Source organism: Musa acuminata, chromosome BXJ1-2, assembly GCF_036884655.1.
Source record: "Musa acuminata AAA Group cultivar baxijiao chromosome BXJ1-2, Cavendish_Baxijiao_AAA, whole genome shotgun sequence".
Classification (NCBI taxonomy): Eukaryota; Viridiplantae; Streptophyta; class Magnoliopsida; order Zingiberales; family Musaceae; genus Musa; species Musa acuminata.
In genome coordinates this window covers 26,204,959-26,229,484 of record NC_088328.1, presented here as the reverse complement: position 1 = coordinate 26,229,484, position 24,526 = coordinate 26,204,959, and the positions used below count along the sequence as shown (strand labels likewise).

The following is a 24,526-nucleotide window of genomic DNA, read 5'->3' as shown; positions in this document are numbered from 1 at the left end:
ATATCTATGAGTATTATCTTTTAGTTTTGATAAATTTTCTCCCTCCCAACAAAGTGGTATCATAGCCTAAAAAATCGATTGGCCAAAGATTTAATAAGGATAAGTTATGAAAATTTGATGAAATATGAATCAAAATTATTTTCCCTTTAGGAGATACAAAAGTAAACAAAAATACGTGAGAGATTATTGGGATCGGTATATATTTTAGAATTCCTGAAATTAGTATTCAAATGGGATAAGAAATCATAATACAAGAAAAAATTTATGTGAAAAAAGGAAACTTAATAATTAGGATTTGTTTATTCTATAAATATCTCATGTATTTACGGATTTTGGTATGGGATAGCAAGATATAAAGAATACTTTTTGTACTATTGGATTCTTTTTAGGTACCTGATATTTTATATTGATTATAAAGAGGAGAGATAAAATAATGTATATTTTTCATAATTTATGTGAGATGGTTTATAAGGAAATCATGTTTAAGTAGTGATATTTTTAATTTTTGATAATTGATAAACATGATAACATATATGGTGAGATATTAATTGCTAAGGGGTTCGAGGAAGATTTTTTGATAATAATAAATCGTAAAGTGATATGTTGAGATCAAAAGTCAGGTTTTTGATGATGCTAAGTGTTATATATATATATATATATATATATATATATATATATATATATATATATATATATGTATATATGTATATGTATGTATATATATATAATGAATATGGACTTATCGAATGAAATTATATATATATATATATATATATTATTGACGTCATGAAAATATCTTTATAATATTTGCTCACGATGCAAAAAAATAAGATTGATATTCATAAATTTCAAAATAGATTTTCAAAAACAAAAATCATTTTTTATCCCATTTTGATTAAATTTGTTGTTTGTTTAGAGGTAATCGCATCACATGGTGGAGCCCACAATTATCAACCAATAGCCGTTTCCCAGTCGGTGGTTCCCACGTCGGCCCGTAAACGGATGCCACGTGGTCGGCCGTCTACGTGCTGACGTGTGTGTACACGGCGTTTCCTCTTTGATCCGTTACGGCACGAATCAACTCGTATCCTTCCACCCTTTCACTGTAAAATAATAATTTTTCCCCCAACAGCTCCACCAGCCTTCCTTTTCTTCCCCTCTCTCTCTCCGCACGCCGTCCCACTCCGCGGCCACCGGCTTCACTTCTCTCCACCAGGCCATTCACGATGCTCCTTCTGGCGGCGATCTAATCGTGCCCGCGATCCCCACGATGCCTCCTTTTCCCTCCCTATCGCGGCGATTGTAGGGGGATCTGTTCCTTGTATTTGGCCGTGGATTGGGGATCGGACTTGAGAATTGTTGGAGTTTGTTGGCGGGTGGGGAGGGATCTGATAGGTTGAGTTTAGATCGCGGGGATGGCTTCGGCGAAGTCGTCTCGATCTAGGGCTTCGGCCCCGTCTGGGCAGGTCGCCGCTGGAGTGCCCCATGCGAATGGGGGCGGCGCCGGGCAGGAGGCTGGGGTCCAGCTCGCCGACAAGCTGAAGATCTTCAAGACCGATAATTTCGACCCCGATGCCTACGTGCAGTCGAAATGCCAGAGCATGAACGAAAAGGTCCGGTGTTTTCTTTGTTAGAATTCGGTGCCGTTGGTTCTTTAATCAAATTTCACCCTGAATATGTCCTTTCTTTCAAATAGTCTTTTGTTTGCATTATCTTTCATTTGATTGGCCATATCGATCTATGAGGTGCTGCCGTTGTGGATTTGCATGGTCCCTAAGAGGCTATGTTGTTGTTGGGGGATGGTGAATGATTCTGACTCACCTTTTTTTCGAACTTATTAAGTTTTCCCTGTGCGTCCATCACAATTCTTCACCAACCAACTAGTTTATTATCGAATGCATTATTCTTTCGGCCAAAAGCTTTTAGCAGAATGGATATTTCTGGATGCATTAACTGGTTATGATTTTACTTGCCTGATTGGTTGATCAAGGATGAAAATGAGGACCCTAAATGAATTGTCTTATTAATTGAAGAAAATCCTTCTTCTTTTGAAGGCCTATCTCTTGTATGGTATTGCATGATTCCATTATGAAAGAACTTCCAGGTTCGTGTCAATGATTTTGATCAAGTTCCCTTGGGTCTCCCCTTCTCTCTTTTGAATCATTAATTTGAATAATCTTTAGAGCCATTTAACTTGCCAAGCGTTAGTTGGTGAAATGCATTTCTCATTTTCCACAAGCATTAATATGTGCATCCTTACCCTTACAAGTACATAGGCTGTTTTTGTGACCTTGGTCACCTAGGTCACAAACGGTTGCATGGCACCATTGCATGGATTTAGGATTCTAAATTGTGGTTGTTTATTAGCTTATGCATGTAGTTCAACAAGAAGCACGTGCTTGTTGGTCACAGTGCCTCACAAGCTCTTGCCCTTGATCTCCTCCACATTCTCTTTCTTTTTGTCCCTGGCTCTTCTATCCTTCCTTCCAATTTTTTTAAAACAAAACATTACTGTTGTATAATACAATCAAGCATTATAAGCTCTATATGGTGTGTCTAAGCTATTACTTTCTTTTCATAGATTCTTGTTATTATTTGGTAATTGAAAATTTCCCTTTGAAGTAAATTCTACTGGAGTCTTAGTTGAAAGTAATTTAATTAAAGCTTGTTTAAGCATATATAATACAATATGAATTCTTACTTGTTCTATTACTCTATGAAGGAAATAAAACAACTATGCAATTATTTACAAGATTTAAAGAGGGCTTCTGCAGAAGAAATGCGTAAAAGTGTCTATGCAAACTATGCGGCATTTATAAGGTGAGTTATAATATTCGTTATTTTCATTATATTGTATTGTTTTTTCATGGAACCTATCAACTGGAATCATACCACTAGCTTTTGCAAGATTAAGTTTCTTTTTATATTCTCACTGTTGCTTTAAAAATAATGAATGTTCTTTTCCTTAGCAACTTGTAATGTATGGGTCTTCTTGCTTGGGCAATGACATTTGAATATCTGTATAGTTCTTTGTTTTTCTTCTTATTTTGAAAGTGAAGAGTTTCGGAAGTTCATGGTGTTGAAGAAAAGGAATGTTGACAGAAATAATTTAACTTTATGATCTGCTGGTGCAATAGTCTTGACTATAGCAAAATGATTATGATGCCTAGTGGGGAAGCCATCGAATGAACCTTACATATGGATTAGCCACTGTTTTTCTTCTAAAAGTCAATCATGAGCAAAACCTTCTTCTTTAGTGAATATTTATATATCAATTTCAAGGTTATTATTTAGATGGTTTATTCCATATTACGAGACCATGTAGAATACTGGCATTAGGTAGACACATAAGGAAACAGAGAAAATGGAAATAAATACTAACCCGAGTTTTAGGTGGTGCGATTTAAAACTGGAAATATAATGCAGCGAAAATCAGAAAGGAACTTAAGGAATATATCAAATTGGCAGGAAAAATTATTAGAATCATGTAAAATATATGTTCTTTTTGTCATGGTTCATCTTATTGGTTCGTACCAGTGTACCGACCGACCGTTAGTATAGTACTTATTGAGCCGTACTGATATATCAACAGATGGTATGGTGGGGCATACTGACAGACTAGTATGTACTGCCCATATCGATCCTCTGTCAAACCAGTATATACCACCCATACTGAGCCGTATGCTGCGGTATGGTGAACCTTGCTTTTTGTTTTGTGTTGTTGAGTTCGTTTTGCTTCCTTGATGTGTGCTTTACCTGATTATACAACACGAACAAGTTATAAGTATTGATGCAAACTCTTTGTGCGTTTAACATACCAAATACAGAACATCAAAGGAAATATCAGATCTGGAAGGCGAGCTTTTGTCTATAAAGAATCTTTTAGGAGCTCAGACAGGTTTAATTCATGGTTTAGCCGAAGGTGTTAACATTGATTCCCTGTCTGCTGGTTCTGAGAGCATAAGAGAAAATGACATCTCAAATGTGGAAGACCGAGAACCTTCAGATCTAGAAAAATGGGTAGAGGAGTTTCCCGATATGCTGGAAGTTCTGCTGGCTGAAAGGAGAGTTGATGAAGCTTTGGATGCTCTGGATGAAGCAGAACATCTAGTTATAGATGCAAAACAAAAGCAAACTGTGGGTACTGCTGAACTTTCATCATTGCAGAATGCTATTTCTGAACATCGTCAGAAGTTAGCTGATCAACTTGCTGAGGCTGCTTGTCAATCTTCTACCCACGGTGTTGAACTTCGTGCTGCCGCTGCTGCTCTCAAAAGACTTGGTGATGGTCCACGGGCTCACAGTTTGCTGCTTAGTGCTCATTACCAGAGGCTTCAGTACAATATGCAAGTTATTCATCCTACTAGTACTTCATATGGAGGAGCATATACTGCTGCTCTGTCACAGCAAGTATTTTCTGCCATTGGTCAGGCTCTGAACGACTCTCAAGCTGTCTTTGGGGATGAGTATGCATCAGAACTGGTCATATGGTCTACAAAGCGAGCAGAGGCCTTTTCACATCTTGTAAAGAGGCATGCATTAGCTTCATCGGCAGCAGCTGGAGGGTTACGAGCTGCTGCAGAATGTGTGCAGATAGCCATTGGACATTGTTCCATGCTTGAAGCTCGTGGGAGATTGTCACTTTCTTCTGTTCTTCTGAAACTATTTAGGCCTAGTGTTGAGCAAGCATTAAATGCTAATTTAAAAAGAATTGAAGAGAGTACTGCTGCCTTAGCAGCTGCAGATGATTGGGTACTTACTTATCCACCTACAGGTGCACGCACATCAAATAGAATATCTTCTACAGTTGTGGGTATCCAACCCAAACTTTCAAGCAGTGCACATCGCTTCTATTCAATGGTTCAGGTGACTTATATTTACACTGGGATTAGTGATTTTCCAAGTTTCTTCTTTTCATGTCAGTTTAATTTTGTTTGACTTTGCACGATGATATGGTTTTTGAGTACGTATGATATGGTTTCAACTTTCAAGATTATTTACACATGAACAAGCAAAAGCTAATATATATGTTTATACTCTATACCTACAGAGAGATATAGAGTGCTCACCTTCCTTTTAGTTTCTGATGGTCCAATTTATTTCTGTTTCTGAACAACTGAAAAATTGGAGCTATTAGAAATAACTCTTTGGATAACATCTCTCTCTCTCCATTCTTCCCTGCCCTTCCACTCCCCCCTTCTCTCTCCCCCCCCCTTCATGCCATTTTCTCAATAATATATGGTGATGTTGCTTGTAGTATGGGTGTTTGTTTATACTTTATAATATTGGCTCTTTTTTTGTCTTTCCTGACTTAAAGTAATCATCATGTGTTAGAAATTCTTAGCTGTTATCTTAATTGTACATTTTGTTAATACATAAGGTTGCCTAGTAAATTACATATCTTCTTCTGTTACATGACGTACACTGGTGTACCTCTATGAATATGGTGTCACACTCGAGCATTCTGCATTTATGCAGACACAATTTGAATGTAGCCATCTGCAATGCTGCAAGTTGAGTCTTATAATGGGTAATGTTATGTGAATTTGTTAATTCATGCACAAACAGAATTGATCCTAAATGAACTGATCTATTACCTTTAATATTATATTGCTCTGATTGTCTGAACATGAAGGAAAATGAGAAGGCAGACCGAGAGCATAGGAACAAAGGGAAGAGGTGAGATTTAGGTATTGAGTGCACTTTATATTCCAAATCTGGTGAATCAAATGGTTGTTCTCTTATTATATTGCTCGCCATTGTTTGACAAATTTATCGTTTTTACTAATATTATTAGTGCATAAACAATTATACGTGCCTTAATATTACTATATCGAATGTTTCTATTATTGGTCAAACTGGTATGTGTTATTAGTGGTTCAACCAAGATCCAATATCCCATCATAAAACTCAGTACCAGTCTATATTTTTCATTATTCTTTTGTGGTGCCAAGCTATACAGGTTGGTGTACTGGTTGGTATACCAGTATCCTACCAGTTTGAAAGGTGTTGAATCCAGTATTTGACAAAAATTTAAAACTTGAATCCATTTACCAGTAAGATAGATTATTATTTAAAATAATCCATCCCAGTTTAGTAGACTGACATGTACAAGAAGCAAACAGATACTTTCAATTTATTTTAAATGATGTATATTATATTTCTTCCTTCTGTGTGATGGCTATGTTGTTCTGTGGGTATTATGCTGCACACGCCAGCCAGAGGTTGCACTAAGCTAAGCTGGGATTGGGGGAACAACATTCTGTTTTCTGAATCAACTATCTATGTCCTGGTCTATAAGGCCTGGTGCATAATAGACAAGATACTAGTAGTTGGCATGTTGATGCATGCAAAGGACATGAGGAAAGTAGCATCATATTGTCTGGTGCCATATGAAAAATAATCAGATCGAACCATTTCATCAACTTTATTTGTGGTGTGCATTCTATTAGATGATTTAAGTATGTTTCATGGTTATGACTCCATCAAACTAGATGCAGTAGGATTAGTCCATACTTGCTATTATATTTCTCGCTTTTCCATTAAATTATATGTAAAATCATATATTCATGTTCATCTGTTCATAGTTGATTTCAAATAAATTTGCAGGATTTCTTTGAGGATGTAGGGCCACTTTTAAGTATGCAACTAGGGGGTTCCACCGTGGATGGTCTTTTAAAGGTCTTCAATTCATATATCGGTCTTCTGATAAACGCATTGCCAAGTTCAATAGAGGAGGAAGCAAATTTGGATGGTCCAGTAAACAAACTTGTTCGAATAGCAGAGACTGAAACACAACAATTAGGTTTATTAGCAAATGCATCTCTATTGGCAGAGGAGTTGCTCCCTCGAGCAGCAATGAAGCTTTCACCAATGTATCAGGCTGGTGGAATGGATGATTCTCGTAGACGAGGCTCAGATAGAAACACTCGTGTGCCAGAGCAAAGAGAATGGAAAAAAAAGCTGCAGCGATCTGTTGACAAGCTGCGAGATAGCTTTTGTAGGCAGCATGCACTTGATCTTATATTCACAGAAGATGGTGATAATAATCTAAGTGCAGGAATGTATATAAGCATGGATTTAAATTCTGACGAGCTAGAGTGGGCTCCTTCTCCAATATTTCAGGTATCTTAACCAGAATGTTTAGACATTTATCATGGGAGATGTTTCTTCCATTTTCAAGGTTACACTTGGATCCTTTTTTGGTTACGTAAACTTGCTCTATAGAATTTGCTTCAAGAAATATGGATGATTCCATCATTTTTTTATGTTTGGTTTATCAAACAATCCAATTCTGGATTACATTTGATGTTTTTTTTTTCTTGAAAAATCCAAGTAATGTTGCATTGCATTACATCATGTAATACTTGAACAATACTTATCCTGTATTACTATATGCCACTGAAGGTACTTTGCCGCATGGCAAAGTAATTCCTTTACAAGAGTCACAAATGTTGCTTCTTTCCATGTAGTGATTTCTGATTTTAAAACCCTCAATTTCAGCTTGTTAGTTATTTTCCAAAAGATCAGTAATATTTTAGTTCACTTAATAAAATAAGATCACAAATTATATAGAAAATTATTTGGAGAAAATAAAGCATAAACAATCATAAAAGTTTATTGGATGTCTTTTGGAATGGAATTAACATGGTTTCAAATGCCTTGTTATACTGATTGAACCATACCTGTCTAATAGTATCCTGATATACCACTGAATTGACCATTTTGGTTGATACTGACATATTAAACATTTTTAATCTTTTGTTAATGTACCAAGGCATACCATATATTACCAGTTAATATGTACCTAACAGATGAGATTACGATATGTGCATTAGTATTGGTTACTAAAACTTGATCACTCATGTAAGTTATCTTTTACTGTATCACCTATTCTCATGGTTTAATGAGAGAGAATGATGGATTAGATATTTGTGATTTTTAGTTAGTAAGTTGGTGAAGCTTGTATTAAAGTATCTAAAATTTGCACTTGGTTGTAAAAGAGTCCTTCACAGGCTGATGTGCACCTGGTTATAAAATTGGTAGCTTATACATGTTTCTCTTCAGGCTGGTTTTCCAAAAATCTAAAAGCTCCTAACTACTGTATTTGCTTAGGAACTATATGCCAAATTGAATCGAATGGCAAGCGTTGCCTCAGATATGTTTGTTGGTAGGGAAAGATTTGCTACCTTGTTGATGATGAGACTCACAGAGACAGTCATACTATGGCTTTCAGAAGATCAGAGCTTCTGGGAGGAAATTGAAGAGGGAGACAGACCTTTGGGTCCCCTTGGCCTTCAGCAGGTCTTGATCCTGTTTTCCTTAACATATATTTTGTATTACTATGGACAATCAGAAACTTCTTATCTTCTATTACTTTTTAATGTCGACTTGTTTTTCCTTTCCTGCAGTTTTATCTAGATATGCAATTTATAATTCTTTTTGGAAAAGGCCGTTTCTTGTCTCGAAATGTGCATCAAGTTGTTATCGACATCATTGAAAGAGCTATGGCTGCATTTTCTGCAACTGGAATGGATCCAGATAGGTCAGTTATCTAGTGACTGCAGCACTGGTACAAGTATTTTTCTTGTTTTTGCTCTTTTTTTTTCCTGTTACTCTATGTATAAACTGTTAGAGGGTCATATTTTACATTTGTTAAGCATATATTTATCCTGTATGTGATAAATTTTATTTTGGTGATGGCTAACTAATTTCCATTTACTATATGTAATCCTACTATGGTAGTTTTACCAGCAACACTAAATTGAAACATCTTGATGCAATTGGTGAGGAAAAAGAATGAAAAAAAAGGACTCGATGAATGGCCAATGTACAAGATCAACATAATGTTCAGCATGGTCTCTGATACCAAATTTTCCAACCTTACCATACTGGCCTAGAGGCGTGTCAACCATACCAAACAGTGCCAATGTACCAACTATACCAATTCGTATGTACCGGTATGGGTGTCAATATCTAAAACCTGTGTCTAGGCCCATCAGGAAGTCAGTTAAGGATGCCAGCAGTAGTAATTGAAGTATTTTAATAGTTAAACATAGGTGCTAGAAAAGTAAAGTTATGTTCAATTCAGTTTGGCCCTAACTCCCTCCAAAAACTAACGTATAATACAGTTCCTACGTTTAACTATTATGAGGAATTTAAGTTCATAAATCCCTTTTGAATAACAAATTATTAAATGGGTTCCAGTATGGTTGATGGTCTCAGACATCCTTCTCTATTGTAGATAGCATGCAATGGCCTCATATTCCTAGTTTTATATACAACATGCATTTCATAAAGTTGTTCCTAAGATTGCTTTTAGGCCTTGTTTGGTCAAGCTAACATCTGAGTTTCATGCAGTACTCTTCCAAACGATGACTGGTTCTTTGAAGTTGCTCAAGAAACTATAAGTAGGATAAGCGGTAGAACAAGGGTTGGCAATGGAGAGAGAGAAACAAACAGCCCAACTGCATCCATCTCGGCACAATCCATATCGTCATTCAGATCTCATGGGAGCTTGTAGCGTGCATCTTTTCTTGCAGACAGGTTCTTGTATAATAAGCAGCATTGCGCTCTGTGTGTTTGTCTTAGATGATTATGGTTTATGTCAGCAAGTCATCTAATTTTTGGAGTTTGCATATGTATTTATTGCTTTTTCTTATACAGTCCAAAGTCCCGCTTGTACCATTCTTTTCACTCATTCATTCATTCATTTTCCGTCATGAGAGGACAAGTGGAATGTGTTGGCTGCGCACTATAATGCTTCCCATAGTTCTATTTGCTTTCTGGATGTGTGTTTCACCCGTTGATGGTGTCTTGTAGACACTGCTTGTGGTTGTAGCTGTAGTCTTTGGAATGAAATGTTTAAGCATGAAGGAACATAGGATTACTACACTGTATTCAATAGCACAATAGTTAATTTAACTAGCAGTGTAGCAGATGGAATAGATTAACTGGAGACTTGCTGTTGTAATCTTAATAGAACTATTGGCTGCAGTTGGGATGCTGCTATTATCCTCTACCAGATGGAAAATATCATCATTTCATATACATGTCTTTCTCGAAGAGAAATAGACAATGGGTTTGTGGCCGTGAAATGGAAGAGGAATAGGTATTTGGACGGGTATGTATACCCGTCGGTGTCGGACAGTATTCGAAGCCTCGTTTTATTGGATCAAGTCGATTTAATTATTGGATAAACCAAACGGTTCGAAACTACGGAAAAATAAGAGAAAAAAATAAATAAAAACCACCGGCGAACAACCCGTCACGAAGACCACGTTCTACACGCCTTCGAAAGGCGTGAAAGGCATTCGGTTTTCGAGTACTATTTGAACACACCGACCGTATCGAGAGAGAGAGAGAGAGAGGAGAGAGAGAGAGATGGGGATGCTGGCAGCGATGGTGACGCATCCCGACGAGGTGTACCCGATGGTGAAGCTGAAGCTGGCGTCCGACCGGATCCGTCGCCAGATCCCGGCGGAGCCCCACTGGTCCTTCTCCTACTCCATGCTCCAGAAGGTCTCCCGCAGCTTCGCTCTCGTCATCCAGCAGCTGGAACCCCAGCTACGCGACGCCGTGCGTACCCACCTTCCCTTCTTCCCTCCCGCCCTTTCCTCGATCCGTCCCCTCTCGCTCGCTCTCCTGTTCGTTGCTTCGTTTCTTGCGACGATCGGATTTTTCTGCTTCATGCCTTTTTCAGATTTACATGTTCTTCTCATGTTTCTTTGACGAATACCCAAGTGCGAATCACATCAGTCGTGTCTATGGAGATGTGCTAGAAACCATGCTGCTAATTTCTCAGGAATGCGGTTAGGTTTTCTCCTTTCAACTATGTGTTTGAACGTGTGGTCGTGGTTATGCAACCGCATTGCTTGTCGCCTCGAATACACGAGTATGTTTGTAATGGCTATGAAGCGGCTTGAAACTAGAATCAAATATGCAGTCCATGAAGTCAAATAAAATATGAATCAAATATTCAGTTCGCCTATTTCGACCGCTATGCTCTGCTACCAACAGTATCGTTATTGTGCTATAATACATGGGATATTATTGTTATTGTATCAATTTGTTAAGTCTTATTACTAATCGAAGCAATTATTGGACCTGCTATTCCTTGATCCTTCCGATTACTGGAATGAAGTGCATCAGATTTCTAGGACACTGTTCAGATTTGCAGTCGAACCTGATAGAAGAATGTGATCCATCTATGGACCTACTATCCACAATTTTGTTGATCATAAACATGAGGTTTACAGTTAAAAATTGGAAATAAGCTATGAGACTCTTTTAATTTCATGTAGAATACATATGATTTGCATTTGTAGGAAGATTTGGTCCATCACATAGTCTTTCTTATTATGGATATTGATGTCATAGACAGAAGGTCTTTGAGCTGATGTATGTAGATATATTTACCTCATGGCAAGTGTGTGAGGGTTTTATTGGTGTACAACTTTTTTATACCCATGTAAATATATCTGCACTTCCTGTATGTGCAATCACATATATTCTTGTATTTTTATACGTGTATATGTTTGTAGGTGCACACATCACCTTTACATTTACTATAAATATTCTCTTGCCGTACATAACTTTGTCGAACTTTTAATTAAAACTGCAGTTGTTTGCTAACAATATTGTCTTGATTGATGAAAGTTTGGTTAAAATAAATTCTAAGTCTGAATTATTGAACTATTGTGACAAATGCTAAAAGTTTTTACACTAAGAAGGACAAATGCTAAACTCTATAGTTTTTACACTAAGAAGGACTGGGACCAAATGTCTAAAATGCAATTTTAGCGATATTAAGAGAATAACTGTTAGGTAGTGATGATGAATAGAAAAGAAGTTCTTATAATTAGAATTTTTAGGTATCCTAGATCTATTCTTTGACAAGGAGTTTTGGAGAAATGTTTTTATACTAAGTAGGATTAACACTAAATGTATTAAATGGAAATATTGTGTTACCAGTAGAAGAATTGAGTGTGCAGTTAAGATAAATGGAAAAATGGTTACAGTAACCAAAATTTCTAGGTATCTTAGATCTGTTATTCAATGGGAAGGAAATATTGATGAAGACATCCTTCATATAGCCAAAGCAAGGTGATTGAAATAGAAGGGGCATCACTTTTGATTAAAATAAAATTTCATAACTACTATCAAGAGACAATATAAATAAAAAGATGAGCATCGTGTCTTTATTGAGGTAAATTTATGGAGGGACTAAAAAACAAAATTAGAAATTGTCATCCATAATCAATTAGGTGTAGCCATAATAGAAGATAAAGTGAGCGAAAAACATTTGAGATGATATGGACATGTTTAAAAGTGTCATATAGATGTCATAGTTCGACATGTTAGTGGTAATGGTACACTAAGAGATAGGTGAAGATCTAAGAGAATTTATCTAGAAACAAAAGAAGTGATTTAATTGGTCTTTTACTTAACTATGGAAGTATGGATATTCCCCTATATAGAGCTCAATGGTGGGAAAAAAATCCACTCAAATAGTTGAGACATTATGGCTTGTTGTTGCCACTTCTCTTGTCAAAGTTGACCCATAAATGACAGAAAAAGCAGTCAGATAAAGACCTGTATTTTTTGTATATCATAGTTGAGTAGATTATAAAGTATCAATTTTACAAATGCATCTGCTCTTATTTTTCTGTTCCAAAATCTTCAATTTTTTAAGACTTTTTCCTTGACATATAGTGTTCTTGATTAAATTAATATCCTTATATTCTGCTTTTGTAGGTTTGTGTTTTCTATCTGGTGCTCAGAGCCCTCGATACTGTTGGTTTGTTCTGTGCCTCTTAATGCGTAATATATTATTTGTCTCCAAATTATGCATTCACCTTTTATGTTCAAGGAGGCATGAGTTGAGATGAAGCTTCTGTTACTGATAACCATGGCCAACGCTGCCATATATTGTGAACAAGATGAAATTATTTTGTGCATGTAGAATTATACTGCTGAAAAAATATGGCTTTAGGAATTCTGTTTCCTAGCTGACTACCACATTGCTCAAAGAAATTTTACTTGACTGAAGAACTTGGATTTGCAGTTTTACCAAGTGAAGGAGAAAGCAGGTACTCATCCAACATTGGTCAAGTTGTATAATTAATATTGAACATTTATAAGTTGTGAATATGAAACATAAAATTTCAGTCAATCAGATAAGTACTGATTTTGTCAGTTTCTTGAAACTGGCTTGCACAACTTAATGCCCGAACAAATGATTTAACAATTGGACTTTGATAAAGATTTTAAAAAAGTTCTTGGAAATGATGCTATATATGCAGCTCTTTGATGTCTTTTATAATCCACCTATATAGAGGGCGGGCCTTGGAACAATGGTGCATATTGGAACGGGATGAGCTATTGCAATAAATCAAAATTGTAAACAGAAACAAAGTTCTCTACATAAGTTAACAAGCTTAAAAACAAATTGGCTGATCTTACTGCTAGTTCTGAACTAGTGATTTTAAATACAGTATTCTGTAGAGAACTTTTATAAAAAAACATCTTACTTTCATTTTTTGCCAAATTTGCATCACATTATGCAATTAGTTTGAAGACATGCACCCATATCGTGTTAATGGAATATGCAGATTTTTTGACACTTGTCAGCTTGGTATATTCCTGATAAATTTTTAAGGTTGAGCTCTTCATATAACTTGTATCCTAACAAAATTGCAGAAGATGATACGAGCATACCTTCTGACATCAAAGTGCCAATTCTGCAGAACTTTTATCTCCACATCTATGATCGCAAATGGCATTTTTCATGTAAGGGTATCTTTCTAATTGAACTTTTTGGTCATCCTTCATCTTGTGTGTCAATTTTTGAATATTATAACGTTTTTAATATACATCATGTCTACTTTCTAGATATGTGTTTCTTCCTTACACATATTATGAAAATGAACTGTTTATTTTGTATGATATGTAGGCAGTTTTCAGCAATCTAAATTATTCCTTTGTGAGTTATTGATTTCTGACTAGAGGATGCTATTCTGATGACACTGCAAATTGGGTCCTCTCTGATTCAGTTTTAAATGAATTGCCTAATCATACAAGTCATGTCCATTGGACCAAACACAGTTTGTGAATCAAGTGTCAGTATTACCATCCATTTTAAATATGACTATCTGATAAAATTGGAGAAGATCGAGTGATCGACACAATCATCTCATGGTTGATAGACTCTTTAGGGTTTCCATTTGAGAACAAATAAATTTAAAAAATATATTAATTTGAGAGAATATCCTATTTTAACTAGGTAAGAATGATGTATTCTGATTTAAAAATTAAATACAAATTAAGTATCAATTAGTTGGAAAAAATAGAATAATTGACATTGTTTAATTTATGTTTCGCATGTGTACATTAGATATCTGTATATTATGTCAACATTTAAATTTAACATAAACAACTTTTTATATTATTATTTCTTAAAACATTTTATTTTTATTTTTTGTATCTGATGTTGATGCAATTGATCTGGTGTCGTTGATCATGATCCTAAGCCCATGTCAATCTTGATCCTGTGAACCTTGGGATAGACTTATTATACTGCCTCCTTAGAATTATACTATTCCTTTTGTTGGAATGTTCAATTAGTTACATATGCTTATGTTTGGCTTTAACATTCCCTAGTTTACTAGAAACTAAAATGCACATTCACCTAAAGATATTAAAAACAAACCACAGATCCTATTTTAATTGGAATAAAAAAATTATTATGCATTATATTCTTACAGTGAACTTTTGTATGGTACAAAGGTCTCTGGAATCTGGGATCAATTTCATATTCTTGGTTTTTTGCTAATCATGCTGCCCTTTCTTAATAGGTGGTGCAAAGGACTACAAAATTCTTATGGATAAATTTCATCTTGTCTCAACTGCTTTCTTGGAACTTGATAAAAGGTCAGCTTTTCCAATATTTGTTCAATTTAGCAACTTAAAAAAAGTCAAATGCGTGCATCCCTACAATTACTTTCTTTTGTTGTATTCATATATTTCATACTTGTATATATTTGCCTCTCTGGAATTTCCAGTAGATGTTTACAGTGAACAATCATGTTTGCTTGTGCTTTGTTGTCGTATTTACATGATCATATAACATCTGTGTCTAAGTATGTAATTATATTGTACCAGGTGCCAGTTATCCTTATCATGCACAATCATTGCCATATAACTAGAAATTAAATTTAAAGTTAACAATGATTTTCTTAAACATCATAATCCACTAAAAAAAGATCAATTGTGTGAATATTGTCTAGGTTTTTGTCAATGGATTGTCTCACTTGGATGCTTTATCAGTTTGAGGATATTGAGAGTTCAGAAAATCATTGGGTGATGATCAACACAATAGAAATGAATGAACAGAATCTAGGTTATAAGTTCAGGCTGAATTGCAACGAATTTGTTATATATGCATGTACTTTGATGAATTAGTGTCTCTTTCAAGCAATGGGTCTGCTCTCTTTATTTACATTACCCCTTTTGTTTCTGCTGTATTTTTTGCTACCTTTCTCTATTATCACTTGATACAATTGGAGTTCTGTACAGTTCTAACTACTCTGATTCTTCTGTCCTAAAATTTTCTGATACCTTGTTTTCTCTAGCTGAATTTTCTATCCATGCTCACGTTGCTGCTTGCGGATTGTTTAATCTCAAATTTTGTCTTAGTAAGTCATTTTTATGGAACCATGATTACCTTGTCTTAATACTTCTACATGCTGATACCCAGTATTCCTTCTTATTCCAGCACATTATAAATAATGCAGATCATGTTTAGTGGTGTGGATCTTTATACTTGAATGTTCTAATTTTGTTTTAATTTGGGAGGATTGAAGCCTCAAGCGCATTGGTGTTTGCTAAACTGACTTGTGTGTAAAATTAACATGTGTATGCTAATATATGTGTTAAGAAATTTGGATTTATTTAGATAGCATGACCTTACAAAGATCTTTCTTATTTTTCCTCAAAATATGCTTTCCTTTGTTTCCTCAATTGAATCCTTTTGCCATGATTATCCTCAACGTATCTGGTATGAGGCTACCCTAGTCAGTGACATTTCTCTGGTAACATTGACCTTGATGAATGCCTACCGAGATTGCAGCTCAAACATGAAAGGCCCTTTTCTCAGTCGTATCCCTTTATCCATTTCTCATTCTGTGCACACTCATATGTAAGTACACTGTGTACCAAGCTGTCCTGACTCCGTGCCAACCATTGGCTGTCATGGGGATGTGCGTCAAAAAGTATTTCCCAGTTAACCTATTTATGAAATTACCTATTTTGGATCACAAGAATACATTTCTTACCCATTTTAACTTTCTTGCCTAAACGTGGTAGCAAAGCTATCAGAGGGGCAAAAAGGACACTTCTGGTTGGTTCTTACTTCTTAGGGCCTATGTTTCCCTCTGGTCATCGCACACTCTTTCTTCCCAGTTTTAGGTGGGGAAGTGAAAATTAGTAGGCGAAGTATTGACCTGTTTTAAGTTCATTTCTACAGTGGAATCTTGACTAGCATCCTCTAAGCACTGTGTCTCCTGGATATAAAGCCTGCCATTGTCCCTAATATGCACCATCAGGCCTATACCATTCTTGAAGAGCAGAGATTAGTTTTATATATCTCATGTGAGAAAGCTGTGTGCTTAAGCTGATTTTGATTTGTTATTCTTACGTGGATGTAATGGTGCTTGAGTAATGGTAAATGAGTATTTCTTTTCTTGAATCAGATTATTATTCTGCCACCATTCTATGTATCAAATTGTGAATGTGTTACATTGGCTTCTAATTGATGCTTTAACCTAAGATACAGTTAGCTTGTTTTTATAAGTTCATTTCTTACATGTTGTGGCATTACTCCTTAAGCTTTTATGCCTATTAATATGTCCAGTTCTCCACTCATTTTTTTTCCTGATAAAATTTTATTATCTCCACTCAATTTTGACATATACACAATTATGTTAGATTAAAGATAATTTTCCTCCTCCAACTTAAATAGACTGTTCTGATATACCAATTCTATTGCTTTTGTGGCATCCAGTTATCAAGAGGCAATTGAAGATATTACCAGGAGAATGGGTGCAGGAATGGCAAAGTTCATATGCAAGGAGGTCTGAACGCAATAGCTTATGTGCATCAACTCGCACAAACTTACAAGATAGAATCACCACACTCACCTAATTATTGCTACGGTTTCTTGGATATTTATGAAATAAATAGATCCAACCTCTGAGTTGATTCATGATTTTCTTCAGTATATTATTTGTTATTGTTAGTAAGTTTTGTGTTTTTGACATTTCAGCTATGCTGAGTGTTATGATGAAGTTAAGTTTGTTACTAATGGAAATCAATTTTAAATGTTAATTTCCAGCGTGCTTTCTTTAATCACAATCAGTTATAGTCAGCTATTCAAAATTTTCTAGCTTAATTCCGGCGCATAAACTGTAATGCACTGCCAAAATAAAACATTTAAGTTTTAAGATTTAAGTGAATCAAGCTGTTACATTTCCATGACATTGAAGTTCCTTGTGAAATCAAATTATAGAAGCTGCTTAACACATATGAAGACGTTCAAAATGAATGGTTTTAGAAATTGTAGTTGGTAAACCAACAGCTAATGTGTGATGCTATGTTTGGGTTTTTATAAAGTTATCTAGGCATCTGGCCAGTAATCGAACCAGTGAAAAACATCGCAGCATTCAAAAGAATAAAAAATAAATTAATATATTTGTCCATTTAATTCATGAACTTTCTTCAAGCATGAAAAAACTCATTAAGACATACTCAAGAAACAACATTAACATTAGTGCTTATTTTGTGCAAAGTAGAATAATGGATTATTTGCACGGTTCAGGAGATAATTAATGTAAGTATGTAACAACTATTATTTTTTGTCTTCAGTGAGAAATATAGTGAAGCCAATCATTATTGACATGAGCAAACTGGCTGCAAATTTACTAACAGCAGAAAAAAGTTATTCAAGTTAGTCATTACCAGAGTCATTGGCTACCATGACCTATTGTTATTTTGTTCTCCAATAGGTGTCTTTTATATAAGCCAGCATCAATACATCCTTCCCTTTGTCTTCTGATTGTTCAAACTTTGTTGGAAGAAAAATTTGTGCTGCAATTACATTAATTTGAAGAGTGGATACAACATATGTGCTATGGTGGTTGGTCCATGGATATATGGACAAAATCATTTCATGGTTTTGTTAAAACAATTGGATTCGGATAGGCATGTAGGTGGGTCTAGTTACCTAAGTTGTCGCCTTACTGTTGATCATCCAGAAAAAACAACAGAGCTATAGGCAAGAGGTGTGCTTCTGTGCTTCTAATGGCCGTAGCTACCATTTTTTGAACAATTTCTCAACATGACTTGTTGTATAGTTTCATAAATAATAGAAAATTTAAAAATAATTGGTGTAAAACCTTAAGATGCGGATCCACGTTTGTGTGGTTATATATAATTTATTATTATTTATCAAGATCATTATAACTTAAATATGCATAAAATTCTCAAGCAGAAGAGCTACAGAATGATGTTCGTCACATTCGCTTGCCATTGCCTGGTTGACCATGTAGATTGACATACTTGCATTTACTTATTTGTTCAGAAATTATAAAAACACTTCACAGTGTTGTCATATCTCAGTAGCAGATTACAATTTTTAAAGTGTATCTTGGGTTATCTAAGCATGCTACATGTCTAATCTATAACTTTTCTCACATTTTTATACTCTTTAATCAAAATATTATTCAAGTGTTCTTTACATTGTTTGCAGGTGGAATCAATAGATGATTATGATGAATATTGTCACTATGTGGCAGGACTGGTTGGGCTAGGACTTTCTAAGCTCTTTCATGCTTCTGGGTCAGAAGAACTGGCTTCAGATAATCTGTCCAATTCGATGGGTTTGTTTCTTCAAGTATGTGTTAGGCATATATGACAATCTTCATTTGTTGATTGTGGTTGCTATTTATTCTTTTTGCAGTTTTACCATGTAATGGCTTGTGGCTTCTTCTGAAATGCAGAAAACAAACATCATTCGGGATTATTTGGAGGACATAAATGAGATTCCAAAGTCACGCATGTTTTGGCCTCGCCAAATCTGGAGCAAATATGCTGACAAGCTTGAGGTTTATTTTTTGCATTTGCTTTATAAGTTTCACAATCATTGCCTTGCATCGTGTTAGTTGTAGTAGCTTATGTCACCTTCCAAGGGAAAAAAGAGAAACAGCCACCATCATACAAAGCAAACACAAATCTCACATTGTTAGATGCGTATCTCTTTGTTGGCGAGTTAGGCTCACTTATTAGATCTCCAAAATCAACTAGGAATGGATACTTCAAATGATAAGTTTTATCATATCTTAAAGACAAAAGTGGACCTGTTTGATTTTTCCAGCTTCACATGTACTTAGTTTTAGTATTTCACATTTTCTCAATGTACAAGTACAATGCATACTCTAGTTCAACATAGATATCTTCTATATATCCATGTATCTCCCTTTTTCCTTTTTAATCTATTACTTGGATATGAATCAGTTTCCAATTGTTTTGTTCATGCAATATTGGGTTTTATGTACTTAAGTCACTGCACGCCATTCTTCCAGAACCTGATATAGTTTTGTCTTGTGTGGGGCTTTTCCTTAGTCTTTTAAACAGTGCTCAATGGCAGTTGATATATCCAACCCCAAATAACATATATGTTAGTTTGTTAGTTGTGAATAAATATAAATATGTTTCCTGTTTAATGATTTATTGTAAATATGATTTATAAAAATAGCACCTGCAAATAATATGTTACTACACTTGCTAGTGTCTCTTTCCTCTTCATTCCATCAAGCAATTTTATTTCTTTTTAGGGTGTTCTGGCCTTACTGTTTAAGATAATGCAGTAATCAAATTTATGAGATGCTTCATGGTGATGCAGCTATTTATGCTTTCATGTCTAGACTCTAGAGGATAATTTGTTTCGTTAAGATTCTTCAGGCAAGCCTATGTCATTTTAGAGGGTTCCAGACTTATTGTTTAACTAAGGTTTAGATAATGCAGTAATCAGGTCACTGATTTCTTCAAGTTGATTCAGCTGTTTATACTTTTATTTTTGTGGCATTCAGGGTTTCAAGAACGCTGAGAACTCAACAAAGGCAGTAGAATGCTTGAATGACCTTGTAACTAACGCTTTGATCCATGCCGAAGATTGCCTACAGTACATGTCCGCACTAAAAGATCTTGCTATCTTTCGTTTTTGTGCCATTCCACAGGTATGGTAGAACATTGGTACTTCAAGGACACATTTACAGCAAACATAATATTTGAATTATTTTCTTCTAGCTTTTTAGTTATATGAATTCTAATATATGGATGTAAGGTTGTTTCTGCATCTTAGTTATATCCTGTTAACCACATGGTCTATGCATCTAAGAAGAAATATTTACAAGATGGGGTTGGCTTTGTGACTCTTATACTAATCAAATCTTAAGCCCACATCCAATATGGGATTAACAGGATTGAGGTATTGCGATCCTCCTGCTTAAACCCCTGACATCCCCTCATGTCACATGCATATCACATCAAATCGAATCACCAGGTTTCCTCATAGGTGATATGGGATTTGGAAGTGTTGGTTCTACAATGTCATACTGCCATTGTACTTATTGTCTGTCTTTGTGGAACTAGAGATTCTTCAAAATGCACAATAGGTCCCAGTGTGGACTGCCATACCATAAGCAGTTGTTGCTATGAACTAATTTGTCATGAGTTAAGCTTGAAACTGCATGTGTTGTGCCTCTAAACAAAAGTAATCACAAGATGGGGCCGGGTCGCGACATTTACTAACCCAAGTCTAATACATATCTGAGGTGAGAATAATTAAAACTGTTGCAGCTCATATTTTCCTTTTCTAATTCATATTGTATTTTGTGAGTAACGCATGAGATGCACTTTTATATTTCCATTTTCAGTGTGTTGGTTTCCTTAATGCTTGAGCATGAAACTTACAATTGACATCATGATGCTCAAACCTAAGTTTTTTAATGTTAGTTATCCAATCAGAACATGTTTTGCTGATTGTTTGTCACCTTTAACAGATTATGGCAATTGTTGGTTTCCTTAGAGCTTGAGTATGAAACTTACTATTGACATCATGATGCTCAAACCTAAGGTTTTTAATGTTAGTTATCCAATCAGAATATGTTTTGCTGATTGTTGTCTCCTTTAACAGATCATGTTAATTGTTGGTTCCCTTATAGCTTGAGTATGAAACTTACTATTGACATCATGATGCTCAAACCTAAGTTTTTTTTATGTTAATTATCCAATCAGGACATGTTTTGCTGATTGTTGTCACATTTAACAGATAATGGCAATTGGAACCCTAGCCTTGTGCTATAATAATGTGGAGGTGTTTAGAGGTGTTGTAAAAATGCGACGTGGTAAGATCATTTGACAGGATTAATATGATTTACATATGTTCTTCTCTACTTCCTAATTGTATACTTTTTCTCATTCATTCTTTTTTGATTGATTCAGTTTTGATGTTATAGTGAAAACTGTTCTCTTATTTTATTGTATAGACTCTTATATACGAAAACATAATACTTGGATTTATGGAGTGCACAAATTCTCTCTCTCATTCTTAATTTGCTAATGAAGCATTTTAAGGTGGTCATGTTGATCATGAAGGAGCTTACAAATTTATAAGGATCCAAATCCCAAAAAAGTAAAATATAAAAACCATATTACGGCCCTAATGTATTAGAGATACAATTACACATGTAAGTCTTAGAAACTATCTTATTTAAATTAGGATATACAGCCGTATAGGAATATAACTTTCATATTCTAGCAATGCAACTTCCATACTCAAGGATTACAGCTTCCACATGCGTGTGATTCTCCAACGTAGCTTCCATATTCAAGGATTTGAGCTTCCATAACTATGTGATTTACCAACAACAGCTATAGTTGCTTGAAGCTTGACTCACTTGTTTTTGCTAATTAGCATCTAGAGTAGGTCCAGGTTGACTCTTTTTTCCAGCATTTACTGATATCAAGAAACTAAAAAATATAATATATATTGCAAGTGACAATGGATTTGTTCCCATAGAAGATGAAACTGTATAACAATCATATGATATACATGTGACTGGCTCTCTGTTTGTTTTTTTTTCCTTCTTTTTGCTGTTAATGATCCTTGCCGTGACTAGTTGACAAGATGATTTTAATTATTGGATGTACTTAACAGAAGGTTTGGGCTATTTTATTCCACTTGGATATCTATAAAGTTTCATATTTCAGTTCAGTACAATCCAATTTTTTGTATTATCGATTGATATATTTCTGCACTTATTAATCTCTTGGCACTGCTCTTTTGCAGGACTAACAGCTAAGATTATCGACCAGACAAACTCAATGTCAGATGTATATGGTGCTTTTTATGAATTTTCTTCTCTGCTGAAATCAAAGGTAGGAATCCTCTATTATGCAGAATAACTATATGATAATTTTGAAGGTGAATGACTTTTCACATGTGCATATAAAGTGAATAAAGGTGAGGTTGCTATTTTGGTGGACCAAATCACACTGAAAATTGTTGGAAGTATCATCACCTACCACAGACCCGCTGAATGAGTCCCGACACATTGTCCCCATCTTATGAATTAATTTACTGAATTACTTGGTAAATGTCATCTGATTTACTTGATCAAAATGTCATCTGAGTTAAATGTACTAAAATTCTTTGTAAACATCATCTTGTAGTTATTTGGTCAAAATTAATTTACTGAATCAAACCAAACCTACTTGGTAAATGTAATCTGGTTTACTTAATGGGTCAGTATGGTTTGGTAACTTTAATTTTTTTGGTATGTTTTGTGGAATGAAAACCGGATAAGCCGAATAAACAAAACTAAGATTAGACTTTTCTTTAGCAATCTAGTCGAGCAGTTTACTCTTAGTATTAATGTGTACATTAAACTAAACAGACTTATTGATGGCAATATAAATATAATTTACAAACCCCTTTTAGGAACCAGCCTTGGTGTTTGAACAAACAAATGAAGCCATAATCACTAGCCTCCACTTGGAAGTTGTTGCTCCCGTGCAAGTCAAAAACTGACTGAACCAACTGAATTTTAATATACGGCATGGTATGGTCAGTTCATTTTTTTAATATAATTCAGTTCAGTTTGACAGATAAAATTCATAATTGATCAAGAATTCCAAATTGAGATATCCTAAAACCAACTAAACTGACCAAATGCTCATCCCTATTTCTTCAACATGATTTTATCTGGATTTCCGTTTTTTTTTTTAACTTGAAGATCATGCTAAAACTGCCCTTCGTTTCCACTTATGATCGTAATCCTTAGTTCCGTACATAAGGAATTGACTAAAAGTTAATTGGCCATTCAGATTGATGATAATGATCCAAATGCCAAGCTCACTCGTAAGCATGTAGAGGCTATACAGAAGGCTTGTGGATCTTCTGGGTTGCTTGATACAAGGTTCGTTGTTAAATCATTGTTCTCTGAAGATTCTTATTTATGCCATTCTTTTTTAAAATTTGAGTGTTTTAGGGGACTTCGTATGCACGAGAGCAATCGTCACACTTCATTGCTGGTGAGTTGTGCTCCATACACCAGAACAATCATTGCTTCTTTAAGGCTAGAGTTTCACCTAAATTTCCTGGTAATGTTCAATGCAGATTATGGTGGTCTTCCTTTTACTAGCCCTGTTACTTTCCTTTCTATCACACAAATGATTAGTCTCCATTGAGGGTAAGGATCATTGTGAAAGGTCAACAGCTCATAGTACATTCTTCTAAATGTCAGAAAGAACAACTTTATAAACTGAAAACGAAATCTTTTCATACTCCATCTGATTCCGATTGCTGATAACTGCAGGACTCAGCTACTTATCTCATCGCCACTGTGGTTGGAAGGCTCTATGTTTGGTCTTGTGCGCGCGATGGATTTCTTTCGTTTCTTATGTGGGTGGTAACATGTTCTTGCAAGGAAGAGTATTGGCAGTATTATTGACCATGTAATGGATTAAGATGTGTTGTAATGGAATAACAAAATGAACTGTTTTCCTCCTTAATATATATATTTTATCAGTGCATGCTTTGTAATGAAAAACTTAGTAACTAAAATTTAGATTTATTTGTCACCATTTGTGTACATCTCTCTCTCTTCTTTTAATATATATCTCAAGAATTAATGTTGTCAGAGACACATCAAGATTTGAAGCCTTTTCATCTAAGCTTTCTTGTTATGTTAGACTTTCAGTTCTTCTATGAATCAACAAATTATTGCACACACGCTCTTAATATCTTCCCTGAAATTACCAGCTATCACCTTTTTTTTTTAATTCAGAAAAGAAAGCTTTAAATGTCCACAGGACGACCTAAAGAACTCGGTACAAAATGGATTTCAAATCCAAAGGAAGGTGAGCATCTTACCACATACTTGAGCTAATAACTTTGTATGATGCCTCA

General features: G+C 35.2%; 2 protein-coding genes across 2 annotated transcripts; both read left to right on the top strand.

The window, feature by feature from the left end:
• The first annotated feature begins 1,116 nt into the window (after positions 1–1,116).
• LOC103975714 (exocyst complex component EXO84B) lies at positions 1,117–9,786 on the top strand. Its single transcript, XM_009390768.3, has 7 exons — positions 1,117–1,613; positions 2,723–2,820; positions 3,828–4,866; positions 6,610–7,125; positions 8,116–8,304; positions 8,412–8,545; positions 9,361–9,786. The coding sequence occupies exons 1-7, from the start codon at positions 1,416–1,418 to the stop codon at positions 9,521–9,523; spliced, it is 2,337 nt and encodes a 778-aa protein (XP_009389043.2). The 5' UTR covers positions 1,117–1,415; the 3' UTR covers positions 9,524–9,786.
• A 449-nt stretch (positions 9,787–10,235) lies between these two features.
• Positions 10,236–24,145, top strand: LOC135605597 (squalene synthase 1-like). The gene is made up of 14 exons (XM_065095883.1): positions 10,236–10,578; positions 12,757–12,799; positions 13,702–13,791; positions 14,856–14,931; positions 17,063–17,132; positions 18,806–18,949; positions 19,056–19,160; positions 20,145–20,291; positions 21,386–21,461; positions 22,406–22,494; positions 23,443–23,534; positions 23,607–23,649; positions 23,735–23,807; positions 23,934–24,145. Exons 1-13 carry the CDS (start codon positions 10,384–10,386, stop codon positions 23,789–23,791), a joined length of 1,227 nt encoding a protein of 408 aa, XP_064951955.1. The 5' UTR covers positions 10,236–10,383; the 3' UTR covers positions 23,792–23,807; positions 23,934–24,145.
• The last annotated feature ends 381 nt before the right edge of the window (positions 24,146–24,526 follow it).

Coding starts and splice junctions, on each gene's coding strand:
- LOC103975714 (XM_009390768.3), top strand. CDS start 1,416: ATGGCTTCGGCGAAGTCGTCTCGATCTAGGGCTTCGGCCCCGTCTGGG. Junction 1,614..2,722: donor GCCAGAGCATGAACGAAAAG/GTCCGGTGTTTT, acceptor TACTCTATGAAG/GAAATAAAACAACTATGCAA. Junction 7,126..8,115: donor CTCCTTCTCCAATATTTCAG/GTATCTTAACCA, acceptor GTATTTGCTTAG/GAACTATATGCCAAATTGAA.
- LOC135605597 (XM_065095883.1), top strand. CDS start 10,384: ATGGGGATGCTGGCAGCGATGGTGACGCATCCCGACGAGGTGTACCCG. Junction 20,292..21,385: donor GTTTTTGTGCCATTCCACAG/GTATGGTAGAAC, acceptor CACATTTAACAG/ATAATGGCAATTGGAACCCT. Junction 23,650..23,734: donor ATCGTCACACTTCATTGCTG/GTGAGTTGTGCT, acceptor TGTTCAATGCAG/ATTATGGTGGTCTTCCTTTT.